This window comes from Augochlora pura, chromosome 1 (assembly GCF_028453695.1).
Source record: "Augochlora pura isolate Apur16 chromosome 1, APUR_v2.2.1, whole genome shotgun sequence".
In the NCBI taxonomy this organism is placed as follows: Eukaryota; Metazoa; Arthropoda; class Insecta; order Hymenoptera; family Halictidae; genus Augochlora; species Augochlora pura.
This window is the reverse complement of record NC_135772.1, coordinates 6,988,731-7,013,210: the sequence shown is the minus strand read 5'-3', so window position 1 is coordinate 7,013,210 and position 24,480 is coordinate 6,988,731. Positions and strand designations below refer to the sequence as shown.

The 24,480-nt window shown below is 35.9% G+C and overlaps 1 protein-coding gene across 3 annotated transcripts in view; it reads left to right on the top strand.

Annotated features, from left to right (window-relative positions):
• Nucleotides 1-4,542: 4,542 nt before the first annotated feature.
• The window catches only part of Foxo (forkhead box, sub-group O), a 166,882-nt gene continuing 146,944 nt past the window's right edge, over nucleotides 4,543-24,480 (top strand). For 2 of the 3 annotated variants that reach the window (XR_013493756.1, XR_013493784.1), the window contains exon 1: nucleotides 4,543-6,524. Coding sequence is in view for 1 of the 3 variants with exons in the window: in XM_078177956.1 (XP_078034082.1) it covers nucleotides 6,081-6,524 (444 nt within the window). In the remaining 2 variants the exon portion in view is untranslated. The remainder of the gene's footprint in view (nucleotides 6,525-24,480) is intronic. The other variant, XM_078177956.1, reaches the window with a different exon arrangement.

Sequence of the window (24,480 nt, the reverse complement as noted above, 5' to 3'; positions counted from 1 at the left end):
ATTTATTGTACGTGCTTAACCGTACTCCATTCACGTAGATCTAATGGATGGGGGTTACCGCTGGTTACTCTTCTTTCTTTAATTTGCTTCGGATGCGCAATTTCACACGATAAAACTTCTTCTTTCGAAAGTTATACTCACTTACCTTAAAACACTGTCGCCATTTACTTTTCTTTGCGACATAGAACTCCAGCGACTGAATTTTTTGGTGTCCGCTGCTTTAAAAGAGTTGTAATGAACACAGCTTGGGCAGTGCTAAATTATCATGCTAATCTAGAGTGATCGCTAATGTATCTTATTTGATTGATTACATTTATCAGTGGACTATACATAGATTGTATGCACCTATGCCGAGAATGATCGAATGAAACGGGAAACAGTAGAAACAGTTTGAAACAGTAGAAACATTAGAAAAATTTTAATGTGCCTGTTACATTAATCCATTCTTACTGATATTTGTCCAAGTTGAAGTAATAATTATTTATTTAGTTTTGATTATACAAAGGCAGATGTATTTGCAAACGTAAATGTTCTCGGTAATATTTTATTAATTAAGATGAAATGAATTCTTAATTTTCACATTTTTATAGTCTTATCTCTTTAAATTGTGCTAGTTGTTAAAAAAAATTCATATGTACAAAATTTTAGAGTGATTGGACAACGGGAACCCGTGGTGCGTTGATGTCAAAGTTTCAAAGTTATAGCAATTTTAGGTCAATCTTTGTTATATTTGTATTTCCTTGTATTAAAAATATGGTACTACTTTTTCAAATATAAATACAAGTTTTCAAATGTATATTAAAAGTGTCGGTGTACAGCTTCTTATGCCGTTACTTGTGTCGAATACCCGAGGTGTGAAGGCATTGTTTGAGGCATCTTAGCAGATAAAGGAGATAATACTAGACAATCTGTAGTAATAGTAAGCATTTCTGGTTTAGTTCTTACTAAAAGTTTAAGGTGTGTATTTCGTAGAGCTAAGTTCAAAAGAACACTGCTACCACGATTCACTGGTAAAGAATCTGTTCAGAGATTACCAGTTATAATAATAAGTATGACGGAAAAGAAAAACTACTAAGAATCTCTGTCATTGAAAAATCCACTGCAAAAGAACAGATTCAAGCCGTATCAGAACTATTACAGGATTAGGAACTGACAGATAGGGTTGTAGCAATATGTTACGACATAACATGTACAAACATGGGACGACATCAAGGAGGCTGCGTAATCTTAGAACAAATACTCGAGTGAGATTTATTATATTTTTCCTACTGGTATCATCGTATTAAACAATGGAACACATTTATATTAATGTTGGCGTAAATTTTGTACACATTATTTCTTTACCATGTAGCACAATTCAAGAGATAAACGAAAAGAAAGACCAAAAATCAATTTTTGATCTCTATAGTTTGACTACCCTAGTGATTACTATATTATATCAATGAAACTTCCACATGTTTAATGAAAAACTAGCGTTTCGAGTTGCAAGTTTGCATAAGTTTTTGCCGTTTACGTATTATATCATTGCTAACGATATATCATCTCCAATTATCAATGTACAGAATACGGAATATTTAACATATTGCTCTGGATAGTTTTACTTTTAATCACGTAGTTGACAATCGACTTTTCAAAGAAGATTAAAATCATAAGGATTCACTTTTACGAAGTTCGAGTATATGATCCTTACACGCCACAATCAAACCGTTAAATACTATAGGTGGTCTGGTACCCGAAAATTTCAGGTACATAACAATTTTTGAGTCCTAACATCAAAGTTGAGACAGGCAGTGTTTACGTCGAATTAAAAATCGTAAAATCCACTATCACTGCCTGCTCCGACTTCAATGACGGGTACCTGAGTATCACAAATCTTCAGGAGCTAACACAAACCCGAAAAAAATTTCCGACCTGAAATGAACCCAAAATGTTAGATACCTACCAAGCCCTAGTAAGTAGAGGTATATTTCCGAAATTTCACTTAAACGTGTAGTGATTATATTCTATTGAGTATATTGGGGTAGTTATAAGTAACTCTAATTTATAAAAAACGCTTCAATCGATGTTTACATCACGATTATCGTTTCGACAAGTGCGACAAAACATGGATTGCTATAGCTCGAAAATGCATATGTTCTAAGGGTTATTAAAAACATTTCATTAAAGCTACTAATTGAATTAGCTTTGTTATGGATGAATTCATAACTACAACTATAATAGCATAGCTATATATAAAAATATAACCATCGAATGAAAGAAATTTTTCAGAAATATTTGTAATTCAATAATGAATTATCCGCGATTATGTTGTTACAATAAAATTGTATGCTCTTACAAACTGTTCTATTGCTACAGCTATCGGTCGCTATTGGTCGAAAACGGTGATTAAGATTCCGTCGGCTACTAGAATGTAAACACAAAAGTACCTCCATTTCGCGGAAGTTCTATACTATGAACTTTTACATGACAAGAAGATCGTTATAAGTACAAATATTAATTAAAAAGAAAACAATGTTTGCTGTATCCATTTGTACCACGAAAAAAGTTCCGACAAATATCGAACTTCTATGAAAGTCGTGTATAGCTTGTATAGGAAAATCGCTATAGTCAATAATTCCAAATTTATAGATTGGGTTAACCATCTTTATTTTACTGGTATTGTATTAAACTATCACTACAGGTTAGCGATAATTATCCTATAGTTGCGATTCTCCTTTGCTCCTTACCTACGCAATTGAAATCGTGGAAAATCGTAAAGGTCATACGTAGGAAACTACGCATATTAATTTCTCCAAGGAATTTGAATGATTTTCATGTTTTAATTTACCGTTCTCAGAATTCTGTCCGTCGTTGACGAACTCAACATATTATTATACATATAAATTATATATTTTTTACAATGTTCTAATTGAAACAGTAAAAAATAATTCTTGATGGTTTTAGATGAAAGTTTCAAGAAAATGACCATTCCCTTATTTTCTTGAAAAATTAAAAATCTCACTTTTATTCGGAACAACGCTATTTCAATTGTAAGATGCTGAGACCAGAAATTCTTCCCATCGTGGTGCAGAGCTCCAGAAGTTGTTGCGTTTCTCGAATACGGATCCTGAAAAGTTGTATCATTGAAAAGAAATTGCAAATATTTTTGACCGTTTGTCGCATTAAAGGAAAGTAGAGTTCAAATATATCGTTGAATATTGAACGCGTTTCATAGAAAGTGCTCGTTTCAAAAATTTCAATGATTCCGATAAGAATATCATTGGAAATCTGAAATGGTTAAAGATAGCTTTGAAGTATAAACATTTTTCAGAGGCCTAGAAATTACAAAAAAAAAATCAATAGAGGCATTAAAGTTATTTATAACACGCTCAAGAACACTGAAAATTACGGAAAAAAATATCGAAGGCGTTGAGAAAAAAAAAGCGATTGACAAAGGGAAACGTTAAACTCTTTATGAACATATGACAAGACATAAAAATCATTGTTTTAATAAATACAGTGTCCATTTCAAATAAAGGATCAAACTCATAAGGTTTAACACCTCCACATTGATTCGTGTAAACAGAATTAGCTATCTAGCAAGTAGAAAGATATGATTAGCTCGTAGATAAACAGTTTTAGATTTCTAAGAAAATGAAATTCTATAATAACAACTATTAGTATCTTGGAATAATAATTTCATCTCTCCTTGAGAAGAAAAAATCGATTAGAAAAGAAAGAGAATTTTTTAATATTCAGAGTAAAAATTCTAAAAATCTTTCTGGTATTTAACTGTAGAAGTCCTGCTCTTTATTACCAAAATACTAAATCAAGTGTTATTTAAAGAAAGAAATTCTTTACTGAACAGCTGGATGTGTCAAACAAATAAATAACTGTTACTTCGCACTATAAATTGAAATAGCTTGAAAATCTGAAATCTTTCATGACCGAATATGAATCTTCCAAACTGTACAATGGCCTCGTGATTCTCAACTACTTGCAAACCACTTGCGGTAGGATTGGAATTCACTTAGACCCAAAGAACTTAAGCCCAAGTATCATTTGCCATAATTTAAATATTTCCTAACCCATATTTTCCTGAAATTCTACCAAACAAAGGTCCCCGGAGGGCGGAGGGGAGAGGCTAGAGCGACCATCGAAGGGGGGTAGGTTACCGCGTGGGAATTCTCCCTGAGTACCCCCGCCCGGAGAACACGGACTGTCCCTGGGGGCACGCTGAGCCCCTTTCCCCGCCCACGTTCCCGATCAACCGTCCACGCTGTCCTCGCGGATTCCCTCCCCCTAACCAGCTTGTCTCGCTCCCTCTTCCCTTCATCCAGCTCATTCCAGACCATTGCCTCCTTCTCCCTGTCTCGTTCCGTTAACCTCTTTGTCGGCAGTCTTTCTCGCTCCTTGCGTTCCTCTCGGTCACACGAATCCCCTCCCCCCACCACCGTGTAATCGAACCACCCACCAGATCTCTCGTTCGCTTGGCTCGCGATCTTCTTCTACGTTCCTCTCTCGGCGCAGTTCTCTCTCCCTCTTATTCGTTCGAAGCTCGTCTCTCTCGCTATAGCTCCTTCTCTCTTTCTCGTCGTCCATACTCGTTTCTCTCGTTACTCGACGCCGTTGCTCCCGTCCTCGTCGGTCTCGCGAGCTGGATTCTGAAGCGTTCTCTCTTGGACGCGTGACGCCGTCGTCGGCTCGGTCCTCGTCGCACCCGCTTGTCGGCTAATTAGTCCGTCTCTGTCGGTCGGCCGTCGCCGGCGATCGCTCGGTCTTCGTCGGGCCCGTGGGCGCGGAGGCAGGCGCCACGAATCTCACCGACTCACCGCGGACATCTTCGGCCGCGCTCGGTCGGTTCCGGCTTGCGGCCAAAAGAATTCGTCAGTGTTCGCCGCGCTGCCCTGCCGGCAAGTTGTATAGGAACGGAACGGTAATTTGTTTCCCGTTGTGCGTGTATGTATATATAGTCACGAGTGCGCGTGCCCTGCTACGGAGAGAGAGCCTACGCGTTTAGTCGCGACGTGACGTGCACGCACGCATTACCAGCTAGCTTGCCAGGTAATTACCGCGGTTCGAACTAGTCCCAGACGTAAACAATCCAAGAAGCAAAACCAGTGGGAAAGTATCGGTCGCGGATTTCGAATTTCCAAAACGAGGACGGGAGATCTGTGGACGGCCCCCGCGGATCCAGGATCACATCGATGAGAAATAGGAGGGAAGATCGTCGACGAGGGAAGATCACTTCGATCGGAAACGTTTCATCGACCTCGGATCTTGGCGGACGTGACGCGGCGATTCGGCCTCGCGAATCGATTCCTCGAAAGTGTTCGCAGCACCGTACTCAACACGAGATAGCGGAGCCAAAGATTCTCCTCTCCTCGCAGTGGGCCAAGTTCTCTATCAAAACATGGCCACGTGACCGACGGCGCGGCTTGTAAACACAGAGAGTTTGACCACGTGGTCTGCCCCTTCTCCTACCCACTGACGCTCTCTCTCTCTCTCTTTCTTTCTCTCATTCTCTCTCTGTGTCTTTCTTTTTCTCTTTCTCTGTCTGCTGCTGTTTACCTCTGTCTCCCTCTATTTCTCACACCTTCTGCAGTTCTATCTTTCTCCTTCGCTCACGCGACACGCAAAACAACTTACAGTGTGTATTCTCGGCCGGTTCGTAGACAGTCGCGGGAGAGTTCGATTCGAGTGATCCGCGACACACTCCGCCTGGCTTTTCCCGCCCCGTTTCTCTGCTCGTGATTTGATATCGTTGGGTGGGTTTTTCCAGGCTTGCACGCGGGACCACGGGAAACTGACAAAATAAAGTGACACTGTGACGATCTCGCCGCGGATTTTGCGCGCGAAATTTCGTTCGAGTTCCTTGAGGAGAGTGCAGTTAGTTAGCGCGCGAATAGGCAGCGGGCGAACCAGTGACCGAGGTGGTGAACGATCGTGGACGCGTTTTTTGTTTCGCCGTGTGCTGGCGGTATCGGCCTGCCACGATTCTCGCGTGAGAGGAGAGCACGTCGCCTTGTCCCGGGAGAGAGACAGCACCTCGCGCGAGGTGCTCTCGCTTTGCCAAAGTGGAGTACACGGAGGAGCCCAGCATGATGGACTCGGCGCCGGTTTCTGCTTCGGGGTCGAAGACCGGATTACCACCGCAGCAGCAGCAGGGGGTACCGTACGACCTTGAGAGCGGATTCGAGCCGCAGACGAGAGCCCGGTCGCACACGTGGCCACTGCCAAGATCGGAGGAGTACATTGAGGGGAACGTGGTGTCCGGCAGCAAGGAGGGCGTCGAGGGCGTCGAAAGTGGCACGCCGCCTCAGCACGCTGCTCTCGGCCAAGGTGCTGGCAGCCTGCTTCCGGTCAAGAAGAATTCGTCAAGACGAAATGCCTGGGGGAATCACAGTTACGCCGATTTGATCACCCAGGCGATTACCAGCGCTCCCGACGAACGTCTCACCCTTTCACAGATCTATGAATGGATGATACAGAATATCCCATACTTCAGGGAAAAGGGGGAGAGCAACAGCAGCGCTGGATGGAAGGTTAGTGTGTTTTACTGTTTATTTTTCAATAAAATATTCGATCCTTCGGGGTGTATTATTTTTCCTGGATATACTTCAGCATTGTGTTCTGCAAGCAAAAATAAGACGACAGTATTATGTATTATGTATCAAAAAGTTCGTAAATGTTTTGTTGAGACTTCATGAAAAAAATACAAAATGTGATTTAAACGCTGGTTAATATATCTATATCTCGTTATTAAAGTGACACCCGCCATGTTGACACAAATTTGACAACGGCAATTTATTGAATTTATTGAATTTATTGTTGATTTCAGTTGGTTGCGATTTTGTCTAGTCTCTTCGCTGGGGATGTTGATTTTTGTAATTATTTCATCTCTTGTACATTAGCGTTTTATTATGTCTTTCACATTTCTCATTTTTATCACGACTTCTTAACAAAGCATTTATGAGCTTTTCACTATATGCATAATATTTTAGTGTTATTTTTACGTTTAGTGTATATTTAAGATATCTACTATAATTTATTAAAGTGTATGCTATATATAACGTCATTATTATATAGGTATCATTATATATAATAGTAATAACAATAATGATTTATTTACGTATAGGGATAGAAAAATACTTTGTTACAGAAAAAAAAGTCGATAAAAAGACATTTTGATCTATATTCTTTTTCCCATTTCTATTTTTATATACTTATTTTTTCATTTTCTCTTTTACTTTTCCTCCGAGGTTAAAGTTGGACCAAATTATTAAATGAAACAAATCAATATTAAATGAATCAAAATAAGTTGCTATTTCGTATTTAATTTATTTATCTTATAATAATGTTCTCATTCACCAAAGATCAATGCTGAATAAAAAAAATACTGGTGGTTATTTTCTGACGTCTAAATCGGGTTACTTATGACCCACAAAATAAACTGTAGTCTAGGCAAATTTTTAGACAGATAATCTGTTCTATAGATTGTTTTATTAATTCTGAACAACATACAAAATTTATGTTACAACTTGTTTCATCTCATCTTAAGTTTCCGTTCGTAAAGGAATAATTTATGAAATGATTTATTCAATATTCCATTTCTTTCATTTCTTAGCACTTTGTCAATTTGATATTAAAGGACAGATTATGCTGTTGAAATGAGAGAGAAATGAGGGTTAAAAATGGGCTCATGAAACGAATATCCAAAGACGTTAGAGGGGTGGGATTTTTGGTGGTCACAGGAATAATTTGACATTTGAGCAGAACAGTCTTGTTTCCTGATACTCGAAAATACCTGTAGTGACTGTAGTTCACATTACCTATGTTACTTCGGATTTTCTTCATAAGATTGGAGAGAGCAATCGCAGCATAATAATAATAATAATAATAGTCGCATGTGTATACTTTAATTATTGTACCAAATTCAAAGCTACTTTTGCCTCTTTTCCATATGAATAATTAACAGAACCTCGTTTTGTACTTGTGAAATTTCTTAATAGATTTATTTAACTAGGTATACAATAATATTTAAGTACCCGTAGATAGTGCGATGTATGAACAACCGTATACAACGTAGATAATATTTGTTTCACTGACGAACGACACAATGTTTAACGTTTACGTTCTCTCAGTTTTTCACTAGATAAAAGCAGCTCCATTAAACTTTTTACTTGCGTCATATAAAATACGTAGGCAATGTACAAAATTGAACTCTTGTTACATTCTGCCCAAGACAGTGTGCTCACATATACGAAGTTACTGAAGACTTCAATGAACTACCTCGAAGATGCGCGAAGGCCTAAGGGAGTGCTTGGAACGGTGTTCGACTCCCCTCGATTGTATCTCTACAATTCAGACCCAATTGATTAATTGGCACTCTGAAAATTGCTGAGGTGATTGTTCTAATTTTATAATTTGTTCGCGGAAATCACGACTATCCTCGAAATTGTTATCATATCATCGTAATTTTATTTTTATTCCGGATAATTCACAAGAGGCTGAACTACACCCACTGTTTATGATCATCTTGAAGAACTACAATATTATTCACCGCTGTAGTCAGCAGCCTTATTCTTAAGCCTTAGATACGACACTGCTTGTGATGATGCGGTGCGTGTTAATTAATTTGAATTTAAATTGAATTTTCGAAAAATATCCACAAACGTTGTGTTTACGATCATTTAATAACGAACCTGGCGAAAGTACGTGTTATCGTGACTTCGACTTTCTTTATCTCTTCTCTTCGATTAATCCCATGAAAATGGAAAAATGATGTCTTGATACATTCAACCCCTATACCGGAAAGTATTCACGTAGAAATTGACTTTCGATTCTAACGAATACTATTTTATTTAAAATACTCACTTAAAACATGCTTTTACTAATTTCGTGGAAAATTACGTTCTCGTGAAATGTTGTGATAGAACTAACTTTTAATTTGTAGGTTCATAATTAAAACGTTGAATTTAAGTTAAATATTGTATTTCGTATATTGTATTGTATTTCGTATGTACCAGCTTCTAAATTTTAGTGTCGGCTTGCCCGCGTAGACGTATAACAATCACAAATGTAATCTAAACTGTGTTTCTTCATTTTTCACGAAGTGATTGAATGAATAGTGGACGAATGCAACAATACTGTCTCACTCGTATGCGCAATGTTATTTACAAGTTATACATAGACTTCAACGCAATACCATTTAATCGTTCTTAATGTCAAATTCAAATCGGTTGTTGTGCTGGATATTTGAATTAACGTACCTCGGTAATTCTCTGCCGTAATGATAGTGACGCAGCGGTGGTCCTCGCAGAGGAAGTAGGGTTCCTGCTCCCCAAGATCAGCGTTACACGGTTTATAATTATGAACGGAACGAAATTCAGTCACATGCAAGAAGCATTGACTAATGGTTTCGAGTTGTTTGATAGCGGCACTTCTCTACTTTCTCTTTTTATTGGTTTCCCTATGTTTCTACGAAAATGCTTTCTAACAGCACCACATACGCGTAAACAGATTGGTCAAATAGATTTTTTCATTGGATACTTGTATTTCGAAAAAATGAAGCTCCGAGCAAAATGTTTCAAATCCATATTAGATCAGTTTTTGACGTAGAACAGTTATTCATTTCTCGATCTTTTGTCGAAATTGTCCTATAGTTAGACTGCGCATTTTTATACAATTTATCATTTTCACACATGATTCTAAAAATATTAGAATTTAAAGAAAAAGAAGAAAATATAGATTATCTATTATTTTAGTTTTTTTGTGTTCTAACAAGTCGCCAAGCTCGAGCCAACCAGCTGAAATGTAATATAATATACAGGAAATAATTAACATATTTTGTTCAATTTGTAATAATCAGTTGTAAAGATAATTTAAAAGTCGCTTGATATTTTACTGTATATAAAAAAAACAAATGGAATTTTCCAAATGACTGACGCTTTAGGTTACGGGAGATCAGAGGCGTTTGTACTACAGGTAGCAACACGTTAAATATCTCAAAATATTGTATGAATGATATTAACGTACGGTTCAGATATATGTATGTATAATATAAAATGATATTTGGATCACAATCATCGATCCCACTTTGGTAAATGCGAAATAAATATTTGCATAAGGAAGAAAATAACTTTTCGATACCTAAGAGTTAACTTTCCTTACTGCTTTAAAATCGTGATATAAAGACGATGAAACTTAATCCTCCACCCTATTATCAAGTCAGTCTCGTGATGGAGATTTTCTATCAGTATTTGCATAAATACGCATGTAATTAATCACTACTCTGCCGAAATTAAATTCTGTATAAGCTTCAAAGAAGCTATAAACATAGAACAAATATAAATGTTCATATTCTAAGAAATTATGAAAGACAAACGCTTTCCAATCGCTGTAGTTGTGCAAGAAATTCCTGACTGAGGAAATTTAAATAATTACGAATACGTTCAAAGTGGGTTACCATTATTAAGAGTTCTAACGAATAACGAAACTGAATTCTTTCAATTTGGATCGTGAGAATCCGGGTGCAGCTTCTGTCCATGTATGGTTGCACCGGATGTGTCATATACGATGTCGATAAGGCGCCAGACAAAATATTCGCGGATCAAATACTGAGCCCTCCGTGAGACAACGATGCTTCTAGGAGGGTACGCGTTGTATTCGCAATCTAATTCGTCCAAAAAGAAAATAGTGATCCATAAATGAGCCATTCAGTGCACACATCGATTAACTCCACTTTTTGAAAAATCTTAAATTTACGTGTCAAAGCACTTGGTATAGTCGTAACTTTTTATATTTATAATAACTTTCCTGAACAATAAAGATTAATACCATTAAACGGCAAAATTTTTTTTGCCATTGAAAAATAATTTATTTCAGAAGCCATTTTGATTAACTCCATACTCTAATGTAATCGTTGTTTTGTTGCCATGCATCAATGCTTTTTTTTAAACAGCCGAAGATGCTCCCCCCTCTAAATAATAATGGTAATTAAATCGCATCCGCAAACAGATAAAAAAAATGTTTATTTGGCCAGAAACTGAAGGATCAATCATTAACAGAAAAGGTAACCGTCACAGGACTTCCAGTAAATTGGCTTAAAATACGCTGGATAAAGTTAGAAAGGTCCAAACCCCATCTCATACAATTCAAATGTGATTATAATGAAGATACAGAATTTAAAGCCATTAATTTAAGAAAATCTGTATTAGGTAGACCGCAAAGTTTGAAAAATATAGATCAGCCTTTATTATATCTTAAAGGTAGAACTGTGACAAGGGAAAAATGGAGAGACATGATGGACCTGCTAAAATACATTCCTTCTGTTGAACATAATTACTGTAAAAACTTGACAACAAATCGAAATGACGAATCCTCACATACAGTTGATGAAGAAGACATTATTTGGAATATTCCTGATGAATTATTCACAAATAATATATTATAACAGAACTGTCAACATTCATTTTTATGGAAAAGCTGAAATCAAAATATATAATAACTAACTTTTTCTATAATAAAAAACTTAAAAATTTAAAGACTGAATTTAACTTTACTGCTTTTTTCAGTTGCCAAATTGATTAACTCCACCAGTCACATAAAAACTGTGACATTACTGACGATTATATTTTGGCTATTCTTTCTTGTTAATTTTATACACCGTTAAATGAGAGCTATATCTGTATTTATGCATTCTACATTATATATGTGAATCTATATTATAACAAGAATTTTAAAAAACAATGTACATCATTTCATCGTATTTCTCGAATTTTTGTTTTATGGAGTTAATCGATGTGTGCACTGAACGGCTCAATATCCTTAGCTCTGGGATCGGTCAAGAAGGTTCCCGCAATGCTGGCCGTAGAGTCCAGTCTATGAGAAAATAAAAATTTGCCCGGAACGTAACACATCGAATAGAATGTTGAAAATCCAGCGTGGCACGCGACGAATGGTTTCCAAACAAAATGGCGGCGGCGAACGCGTTGAAATTCCTCGTCGGTGAACGGACGCAAGGAATTTATTTGCGATTTTTGTCGCCAGACGTCCGCGGGCGTTTCGTATCGGTTCTTAAGGAAACAGAGATGAATTTACCGTATTGACAGATTTAAGATTTTTTATATCGAATAAATAATTCTCCTTTGGCATTACTTTATAATACAAACAGGGGGCAGCAGCTTTATTTTACTGAAACAAATTAATGATATACAAAGATTAAGTCTACTTTTGAAATTAGTTAATTTTAATCGCTAAGGGTATTCAATTTTCGGTACCATTCTGGTAGATTTATAATTAATTAGAAGGTTGCGCCGTAATTCTACAATACAATTTCGTTTCTTTGCTCTACATTTGTGTAGATCAATCTGTGATTATTAAGCTGCAGATCTTTATGGAAATTTCAGGAATCGAAGAATATTTTCCTCGTTAATTAAAAGATTACTAATTGTAAGAAAAAATATACTAATACCATAATACACTATATAAATTTATATATCCCCTTAATAATAATCTGCAAATGCATAAGTTTTAACGATCATTAACGATCTATCGACGTCAACGTGATTTTTCTCTCGAAAATAATACTTAGTATCTCGAAATGAATAAAAAGTTGATTTAGATTCATTTTATCCTTATCGGCATATAGAGTTTGAGAAATTGTGTGCGTTGGAAATCCATAAAATTTCCAATGTAATTATAAAAAGTGTAAAATAAATCTTTTCCGTGCAACACTTTTGTTATGTAAATATTCTGGAAAAGCAGATTACTATACAGTTCTGTCGTTACTGCCCGAAGAATTGAGTCGAACGAGTTTGTACAAATGAAATCAACAATTGCACACAATGGCGTTTTATTGGTTACGCTGGCATCGGCGGAATGCGTGTTCGACCGAACCGATTCTAATGTTAATCGGGCACTCTATGCGATCTTCTTTTATGAAAGACGTATAGCTGTTGCCAAAATGCAGCGGCTATGGCAGTTTGAGTAATCGTTGCCGAAAAGTTCGGGAAACTCGGGCATCACTGTAAAAGATCCAGAAGCTTTCTTTTCGACAAAATTAGAAAATTGATTAAAAGAATTGTCTAACATAGAACAAGTTATGATTTCGTATGGTAAAAATGTTTTTTACATGACTGACTTTACGCATCTGGTGCTTTACTTCTCGTTAGAACTGTTGATGATTTTTATCACCTTCGCTGTCCTACCAGTGTAGATTCCTTCAGCGTAGACATTCAGGAAAAGATTCGAAATGAGGAGGAATGGAAGTTGTTTACGATTTTTTGGCGCCGATTATGTCGATTTGGGGTATTCCCGGTTGGTGAAAAATAGCTGTTGACTCGGAAGAACAGGTTCTCGAGACCTACTAGTTTCATACGGACACGTTGCTTTTCCTTATAGCACTTTCTGGTTTCTAGGATATTCAAGTAATTACAATAAAACCGAGGAAAGCGTAACTCCTTTCAGAAAAATATGCCGGCAGTGTGGAGCTGTCAAACAAAATTGACATTGAAAATGAATCTGATTAGCATGTGGTCGCGATTAAAAGTCCGACGACTATCAGGCATGTATGCGAGAGTTATTTAAATATACTGTTAAATATTCATTTAAATATACTTTTAAATATAGATTTTATACAGATAGATTATCATTCATGCGTTAAGTTACGCGGGAATTTCTTTGATATTTGTGTAATTGTTATTGAAAATAGTTTCTAAAATATAAAATGAATATTTCGAAATAATTGTTTACGAATAATATTTTTAAACTGAAACTAATCGCATTAAGAAAATTACTAATTGACACTTAAATGTAAATAGATGACACGGAAAAGTTGGAAAAGTGAGAAACGATGAGATTGTCATTGTGTAAATAGGAAACAGAAAAATGGATACTGTGTAAATTACGAATATTCAATTAGCCAGGCAGTGGTATTTTTAAAGAAATAAAACATTAAGTCCGCTTTGTATGCCATCTTTTTTTCACATTTCCACGATGATGAACTATTTTCAATAGTTTCGAATTGAAACTTACTAAATAAGTATGTAAGTACAATAATAATAAATAAATATATATATATATATATATCATCATTTTCATAATTACCATTACTGGGTTTATTTATACTCTGATGTTCAACATTATAATCCTAACCATAATGAAAACAGAAGAAATATTTACACAATACCTTGTAGTTCTATTTTACATTATAATAATTATATCCCAGAGTGTGTACATTTATTTACCATGAATGCGTAATTATAACTTAAAGCAACGAATATATTCAGAGTATACGAGATTATCAACATATTACCCTCAGTTTATTAAAATAATTTAAAGTAGAAGAAATATCTATGTGGTTCCTGTTTCCTACAATCGATATAAACAATTTTTATGTTGTACAAACATCCACAGTAATGTGATATGTATATAATAATGATAAAACAAATAATATTGAGAAAAGAATGAATAATTTAGAGCTCTCGACATATTAAAGATATAAAGATGTGCGTGGGTGAAATAAATTCGTCAAACAGATCAAGATTAAATGAAAAAATCTTTCGGTGAATATGGACAATTGAGAGATACAATCGAATACGAATGACGAGTTAATTTGTCTTCCCCGGTTATCAGGTTAAAAAAAGCCGTGTATATCGATTCGCACACGCGGTTTAACAGTTTACGGAGCTAACTTCTTCCCGCCGTGTAGCACTTTTCCCTCAAAGCGAGCCACCCCGCTTTTGCGAGCTGCGCCTCTGAAATCGAGGGAAACGAGAAACTCGACCGGGTAAACCGGGTAAAAAAAAAATATCGTGCACCTTATATGCTGCTCCAGTGATTCTTGCCGCTTGTACTAGTCCACCAGAATGTGGTTGAAGCAAGCCGGAATCTTTGGGACACGTGGTCCTATTGTTAGTGATTGCAGCAACCCACGACGGTTGGTTCTTTGAAACAAACGCGCAGAAATCTATATTTCTTAAAATGTTATTTAAAGAATCGCATTAAAACCTTATTAAAGAACCATGTTATGCACAGACTAGAAAAGTATGATGATTTTAGTGTATTGCATTTACGTTGTGCATTGCTTTATAAGAGCGACGAAACCGAATTGATTTAGACTCTTCGACATTTTTGTTATATAAGCTTGAAAGTACCTTTATGCTTTCAAACATTTTAAAATAATAACTGAAAGACGAATTTAAATAGGGTTTTTACGTGTAGATAATAGTAATAACGATTACTATAGTAACTGTGCAGTATTATTTATTTAGTTATACGGCATACGCGGATAACGATCTTCATTTTCGTCGAACTTGGGAAGATTTCAACCGGCGATAGGTAGACAGCGAGTTTTCTGCAAATATAAAATGAAGTCATTTCTTAAATAATTTTAATAAGATCAGCATCGTTACTTTTGAATTTTTTTAGTATTATAAATAAAAGATTACATCCACAAATTGTTATCACAAACACATAAGATCCGCAGTATAGTGATAAGTTAGAACTAAATTCAAAAGGTTCATTAACCAATTTTATTCAACATATTAACATTAATCAACATATTAATTGCACCTATGAAAAATGTAGAACGCACAAATGTGTGAATCATAAAGTAAAGATGATCTCAAAGAATCTGAACAGGGGCATCTATCTATTTCTCTTTAACGGTAAGGGAGACCGTCTGAGATATAAATTTGAATGGTTTCGAAGGGAGGCTTCGGCATAAAAGAAAAGTTTTCTTCCTGGATAAGTTTTTTTTTCTCTGAAGTCCCTAAGATCACCAATATTTCACAGAAAAACCGTATCTCTTTCTATTGCACATCATAGCGAATATCGTAGTACTACTTTCAACGTGGTTCGGTTTTCGTCTCGGAGCGAACCGAATGTAATGAATGCAACTAAATTACAAGATAAAAATGACAATAGCATTTTCGCATTAGCGATGCTTGATCTTCGGGTTATTATACAATAGTTACTTATATCTATGTAGTGAAATGTTATATTTATAATATATTAGCAAAAGACAATGTAAATTCACTGATAGTATATGCGTCAGAATTTTATCGATTGGAAATCATCCGATAATCAGTTAATAATTATTAGATTGCTGGGAAAGTGATGCTGGCTTCACTCAAATTGATTTACGTGTCCACAAAATTGATGAAATATTCTCATTAAATCATTATTGTTTGGTATAAATATTATTATAAACAAAACAAACACTTGTTAAGACACGATATACGATCGTATCGTCCCGTCTTTCCGTTTGGGTTTAGGCTACGGTCAATTTGGTTATTGCCATGTTTTAGAATCGGTTTTTAATATTTATTTAATGACTTCATTACTTTATGACACTGATACCTGCAAGGCTAGCGTGGCCGTACCGTCCTTGATGGTAATCGTCGTGACCTAAACCCGTATAGGGCACAAAGAGGGTTCGGCAGGTTTATTTCTCGCAATTTCTAAGGAATACAGCGGACGTCATTGTCAACGACGTCACGACTTTTTGGTGTTAGGCCGCCGAACCAACCCCCATCGGACCACTCGATAAGTTTGTGTAATTGGTCGGTCCAGTGCCCCTCTATTTTTGCAAAATTCTTGTGGAGCGGTTTGTCACCTCCACGTTTTAGCGGAGCGACAAAGCTAAAATCAGAATTTCGTCAACCGTTGGTCATACGCCACGTTGTTTTGTACATAGCTGCTTTTTATTAAAATACACGTATTATATTTGGTGATCAACTGTCTCACATCCTATCTATCTATAACTTTAAATACCTTCGTTGAATATTGGGTTCAGTCGAAGACGTACATTGGTTTCGCAAATATTACCTGCGCACCTGTACGTACCTTAACAACACTTTTATACGTGCAGGTAGATTATGCTACTTGAAAAGATAATTTTCCGCGCGGCAAATCGATAGTGAATTGTTGTATCACCATTGAAGTATTCGAAGCTTACGCGAAAATATTCGAATAGTCGCAACCCTACTCGGGATGCGAGACACGAGACCGTGTCCAATCGCGTGGTGTCTGTGCCCCGTAGACATCTGCATGTCCGGTGTGTGCTTTCTGCGCACGGTTGGCCGCGTGTGCGCGAGCGTATAAATAAGCGAGAATAGTCGGCATTATCTGCGACGTGCATAACTATTGTGCTCGATGGATGCAGTCCTCGGATCGAGACAGAGCTATTCCATGTCGCACTTTTCTCGCCGCACAAAGGGGGATAAAATGTCAGTCATTTCTCTAGTTTCTTTTCACCTATCCGCGCGTGGTTTCGACGACCGAAAGCCCACTTTAGTTTAAACGCGCGTTACGTTTTGCCTGCGCGAGCTTGCACGATCCATAAAGCTCGTGGTAAATTTCGCGATTGAAAGATATTTTTTATTTCGCAGGTATGGGTAGTTAGCGATTACTGGACATAGTGTTCAATTCAATTTATTTTATTTAGCATAAGCGTCCTTTTAATTTGTCTACATCAATTTAATAGGATAGTAATAATAGAATAATAAAAAAAACTATATGATTACAATATAAAAAGCAAACACAAACTAAATGTCATAACTTCTGATAATGTTATATAGTTGATTTTTATATTGATTAAAATCATCAATAAAGAAGTCTATGTCGTTGGTATACGTATTCTCATTGTTCTAAGGAAATCGTCCTTCCACCTGTCGAAGTTTTTCATTCAATTTTCATTAATTTTTTGACGTTCGGAATATTTATAGTCTTTTGATTCTTCACTGTTGAACGCAGCCGTTGGTTGATGCAGCTTGGTTTTCAAATAGGTAGAACACTGTTGAAATTTGAAAAACCATCTTCAAAATCCTTCGTCATAGCTGAGTATGACAGATATGAGTATATGTATACATGCCTGAGTGAACAGGTTAAGGTACCCGATTCATTAATTCTTCCAGGACAATGTTCTTAGTATTTTAACCGTTTGACTGCCAAGCAATTCTTTCAAGAACGCACGAAAACTGCGAGACATATTTTGACTTGATGTTGTTAAATAAAACACTCTCATTTAGACAAATATCAATCAATTTTAATAATTCTTTTCGTATTATAAAGAAACAATATTAATTGTCATTGTGAATAAGTAAAATAAACATTAAATTGTTTTTTTCTTTGAAAATTAAAATTTATAAAAAGATAACTTAAGGTTTATTGATCTTCTCTTATGATCAATAAACGTACGGTTTTCGAGGACAAATGAACGCAGCGTTTTTGCGCCGCGTAGCAGTCAAACGGTTAAAATATGTGGTATATTCTTGCCATCAACACTAACACTTGTGATAGGAGATTAGAATATTAGGCTCTAAACAGTAGGCTTCTCAAAATCTGTTTAGCTATGTTGTCATCTATGCACACGGCCACTCTTTATCGAGCACTTTATTATGCTTCGAAACGGATGAAAATGTTATTACATCGTTAATATCACAGTTTGTAACGTGTGATCGCCGACTTTCGAGGAACCAAAAGTGAACCTCACAAAATCCGCATTTATAGAGCTATTTGTATGTATGTAACTGGGTGACATTACAGTTCAATGTTTCTATTCTGAAGTTCTGCATCTTATGTATCGTGATCAATGAAAAAGAGATCCGCACGATGATAGAGAAAAACTAATATTACCATGTCAAACATTGGGATTGTGTAGGAAACATGTTCTACAAGAAAATAACTTCGGATGCTGAAAACTTCGCAATTCTGAAAATTTCAAACTCGTATTTATCGTAGCTGTACCACGTGTAGACGTTTATTGTCTTCCACCGATTTCTCTGGCTCCGCCCAGAGATCCTCCTTATAGGTCTAACGAGCATCAGGGAATTATGAAAAGGAGGAGTCTGCAGGACCAGAGCGAGTGAGAGCCTCTTGACAGTCGCCAAAACTCAAGCCATTCAATAAGGTGTTCATTCAGTGTTCGTGGTTGTGGCGGTGTTTACTTAATGGTCGCGGGTTCGGGACCTTATTGTGACCATTATCCGAAGAGGTAGAATTTCAGGAATTACCAACCGTGTCCTTTCTCTAGCTACGCTCGGCTCTGAATGAGCAGGGAGACCGAGTGAGACGCGTCGGGGGCGAGTGGGATAAGTGGAGAGCTTATTTAGTAAGCTAAACACCTGTCCAACTACCAGAGGGGACAGAATGCGACTATCAACTGGGAAAGAAGAGTGACCACCAAGCGGGAACCACTGTACTGTACAAAGATGATAAGTTGGTTAGGGGAGCGCCGCGTAATCCGATTCTTAAACGTGACCATTTCTGCTAATAATGACAACATTGTCTGATGAAAGATATTAGACTCCAAATTTTTCCTAATTTTTAATTCTGTGTGTATCGATACTAATCTGCGTCCACAATTTCTGTGTTCTTGTGTTTATTATGACTCACAGTCAAAATCGTACACTATATGTTAAAAAATTTATGTTTCGTAAAAAAGTTTAGGGATGATTTGTAAAAGTGAATATGATCGGCATATATTATAAATGTATCTATATTTATTATGTATGATTGAGAATATAAGTAGTTACAAGGATTCAGCGTAGAAAACTTCTTACAACTAAAATTATACGTGTCAAAATTATTTAACAAGTTGCCAGGTTATGGTTTATATATTATTATGATTTATATAAATATAAATTTTGATATTTTGTTAGGTTTTCTCAATCTCGTATCGATCGTACACTATTTTTCGGTAAGACTGGGCTCAATTTTACCTCATTCCTCTATTAATGCTTTTTTAAGATTATTTTTATTTTTGGTGGTGCGTTTCCGAATTTTAATTCATAATTCGTTCCGAATGCCGTTTTGACTGAATGGTAGTTCTAAAAATTAAGTATACAGTGCTCGCAAAGATCTCGTTTATATTAATCCCGAAGATCTCTGTAGTCATTCACTTTAAAGTAGAAACAGATCATTCGAAACAATTCAAGTTATTAATATTTATTAATTAGTTTGATTGCAGTGTTAGAAAATTCTTCTTCTTCTTCTTATTATTATTCTTAACTTATGAGGAAAGTATCATATTTCATAACAGCAGAACGCTGCACGAGAGTGCAAGCGATCGTAGGCTATTCCCTCCATCCTTTTCCTGTCTCACGAGATTTCTTTCTATCTCTGCACATTATACTTTCCATACGATGACGAAATATGTTGGAATGGATGGAGCGAGGTGACCATTAACTTGTGAACTGGTACGATATTTTTATTCTGATTCTGATTGCAACTGCTGGGAAAGTTCCAGTTCTTTTTAACACATCCACACTGGCTAGCCTATTTTGAAGGAAACTGTTCATTTCCTTTTTGAAGTAAACAAATAAATCGATCCTTTCTGTTGCAATAATGAACCTTAAATAGACGCGTCGTGGTAGGCATCTACCACGAGATATTTCACAGTTGACAGTGAATGAGTTAATGGGCACTTTTGATTACGAGGATACTCTATGAAACAATCTTTTTGTGTGAAGTAAAATGCTTATTCATCCTCGTCTCGCGAGAGACGAATGCAGGAGCACTTTAACTTATAATAAAGTTTGTGTTGGAAAGTGGTGTCTTATCGTTCGCGGGTTCAAACGACTCTGCATCGACATTCTTTCTTTCTTTCAAATACGCGTCCTTTATAATTTCCCTAACAGAATGAGACAATTTTTATTTCTTCTACGACACGTCTTCATTTACTTTCATTTTTACATATTGATAACAGAGAAATGAAATTTTGTTTCGTTTTGAAAGATATTAATAATAGCATTCATGTTTAGTACATTGTGTATAAAATCTTCACGAGTGTGACTCGTTGTTATAGCGCAAGTGGTTAAGAGCACTAATTTACATAGAAAATAGACTTCATATTAGACAGGTGTAATTAGAGATTTAACGTGTACGATAGTCAATACTATTTCACCTTTTTTGCATTTTGCGGATCCTAATCATAGTTGATACTTCATCTAAATATATTTGGCTGATACGGCTATCACAGTGTTAAGTATTAGAGGCGTACTTATGTTAGAGTGCAGAGATGTGATGGTAATAACCCTTGGAAAGTCCCTAATACTTGGTACATCCATAGCCTCCCCTCCTATCACCCCTCTCTCACAACAAACTTCAAGTTCGTCCGATAAACTGATACAAAATTGATTAGGTAGTGTAATGGACCAAGTTCATTGTAATTTACTGTCGTACTATTTAACCCTTTGCACTCGAGGGCTCCGGAGCGGAGCCATTTAATAATTTTTTTTATATATCCTAACATTTGTATCCATAAACAATTAAAAAAATAATAACATACAACGATGACTTTTCTTTCAATGCGTATATCATGAACTTACATGTGAATATGATCTTTTCACTCAAATGGCTTCGAGTTGCTGGTAATATGACTCAAAAAAAACTTCGAGTGCAAAAGGTTAATTATCTTTAAATACTCTAAGTAGTGTCTTAATGCTGAATCTTTTTTGTTTGTTACAGGTGAGTCAGATCGTTCTATGATTTCTTATTCTAAAGACAGTTGTGTAATTACCATGATTTGTGTTCGACGAATTTGTGGAGGTTTTGGTGAGCTATAATTATTAATTATATAAGGAAATGATTTCAAATGTCAGAAAATGGTTAATTGGGGATTTTTTTCATGGAATGCGGTTAAAAGTGGTAGGTGAGACCAAGAGTTCGAAAACGCTCTTACAGAATCAGAAAACGAACACTTAATGTACTGTTAATGATTCGTAAATTAATATGTATTGATAATTATTTTGCTCCTTTACAAAAAACTTCCAAAAAATTCTAGCGATTCTTTTCATGACACGCCGTCTTTCGCTAATTAATCTATATTTTCTCAAATTCAAATTCTCCGTAAAATTAAAAAAGTAGGATGAATATTCGATCCGTAATAAGTAACAACGTTCGGTAATATTTGCTGGTAATTAATTGGCCCGAATTCGTAGTAATTTGATATAACATTTTTTTATTCGGTAGCATGTTTTCGAAAAAATCGACTTGTTTGTCCATTTTGTCATGGATTTAGTTATTGTTTATTCTTCTACCGCAGTTGTTTTCGTTCGAAACAGTGTTTACAAAGCACCATATTTTGTATATTTCTGTATTAGAAATAATAGAAGATAGAAACATAGAAATATAAAAGTAATTGTTACTTTGATTTTATAATTATTCACAGTAATGTAGGCGGGCACCTTTAGCTGAGAGACTCTGTATATTTAATTTAAAATAATTGTTAAAAAATATATTTGCATACTTCTATATTAGAAATACAAATGTACAAATGTGGCATTTTGTTAAGTTTTTGTTTATATATCAATAACAATGTGAACGGTATTTTAAGCCTATAATTATGCACACCGTATGCCAAGAAAAGGAACAACATTTACACAACAAATAAAGACACAAATACAAAAATTGTAAATTAGTTGCTTTTATGGGAATTATGTAGTCGTGATGGAACGGTTAAGGGAAGGCAGTTGACTACCGGTCATTGTGTCTCCGAGTTGAAAAAGACTATGTAACGCCACTCTGAAAAGATAGTACTCCATGGCAATGGTAGGTGTATCACATATTGAGCTACAATATCTATTATTAATTCGCGCGCGAATTAGTGCGAAATAGCAGATGCGAGGTGAAACGTGTTAAATGGCACGATATAAGCAACTCTCCCCTATATTTCGAGTGAGCGTTGTTGGGCGGGTTTAAAGCAGGCTTTGCGCGTTATTTTTGCGCGAGGCAACCGCTGGCGTCGTTGCCGCGTCTCCCTCTCGTCTCTCTTTCTCTCTCTCATCACTCTTTCTCTCTCTCTCTCCCTTTCTCTCTCTCTCTCCCTTTCTCTCTCTCTCTCCCGACTGTGCTCACGACCCTGCAACCGACCACGTTGCCGATATCATCATCGTCATCTTAAGGTCATCTCTCCGTTCGCCTGCTTTGGGCCCACGAAGATCAGGTCCGGCAGTGGCTTTCTCCGCCTTTTTTTCTTTTCCTTTTTATTTTCATTCGTACATTTCCCTGCTTCCTTCGATCGCAGATCACACGGACTGAGCGTCGCACCGCGCGCAGCAGTGACCTAGAATGTCAAAGAAATCGGCGTTTATTATTCATTTATTTATTCGTCAATTCGTCGAGGACTAGTCTCAATTGGAGTTCCATTTCTCAGGCTGTGTTTGTGTAATTTTTGGAAGAAATCGGAGGGTTTTTTCGGATTCACTTTTTGAACATGCGATGGTCATTGTTTAGAGTACCAAATACGATTTCTTTCATATTGATATACTTGACATTATAATTATTCAGAAAAAAAACCGTTCAAAGTTCGAGGAAACACGATAACGAAATTATCAAATTTTTAAGCTAGAATGCACTTACCGTCAAAAGTTAAGGAATATGTTACATAAGTATATATAGTTGCTTGTTGAAAACCTTAACGGAGGATACAAATTTGTATTGTATCAACGAAAACGTTCATTTTATCTTTTTAAAAATTTGTTAATTTGTTATTTAAATTTTAATTTACGAATTTTTATCTTTTTTATTTTCTATTACTTCTTTTTTATTTTTATTACTTCGTTTATCATTAAACAATGTGCTATGTACTTCACTGTAATATGTACTCTTAATTTAGTAAGACGTATATTTATCAAAATATCAAATTACGCGTAACTGTTAACGGTATGTAAAGTTTCTTAACTTTTTCATTAAATTTTATTCGCCACTAAAAATGCTAGTACTAATTTTATTGGTCATTAAAGATTCCAGTACGCTTTAATTGTTTACAAATTCTTAGATCAGTTACAGTATTTATGCCTTTTAATTTTCTCTATTAGAATTTTTATTCGACGTTTCCATCACCTGTTCCAAACAATTGAAGCTTCAGGTTAAAAATTGTCTCGCGTAACGAAACCCAAGCGACTTCGACAACACTCGAGTTCGAGTTGTTTCAGCAAACTTAACAAAATTGGTTCTCGAAGATCTCTGCTGCGAAATATTCCAGGATCTCACTTTGTCGAGACTCACTCCAGAGGATTACCACCTATTCCACTCTCTTAAAAAATCAAAACCATTTCGAATCGAAGTCAAAATCTGTTCGACTCGAGGTCGAGTTTCCCGTCGCAATGCTGTGGAACTGTGGAAACTTCAAAATTACATTGAACCCTGGACTTTTCTGAACGAGAATTTAGAAAATTGGCCGAACGTTAGAAATAGTGAACGAATATCTCGCTAAAATATTTAGCAGATTCAGTGTTACCATATATTCGTGGAATAATGCTACAATACAATTCTCCTTGATTTAATTATTATTAATTACCATAATAATTAACCATTATATTAGATACAAAATAATGAAATGGAACTTTTGAGATATGTATAATTACAACCAACGCGTACTTAAATCTCTGTTTATTAATGAAATTTGCTCTCTTCTTCTCCAGTGTTTCACTTAATCATACCGTTTTATTATTTTATTTTGTTTATACACCTATTATCCTCTCTAAAATTTTT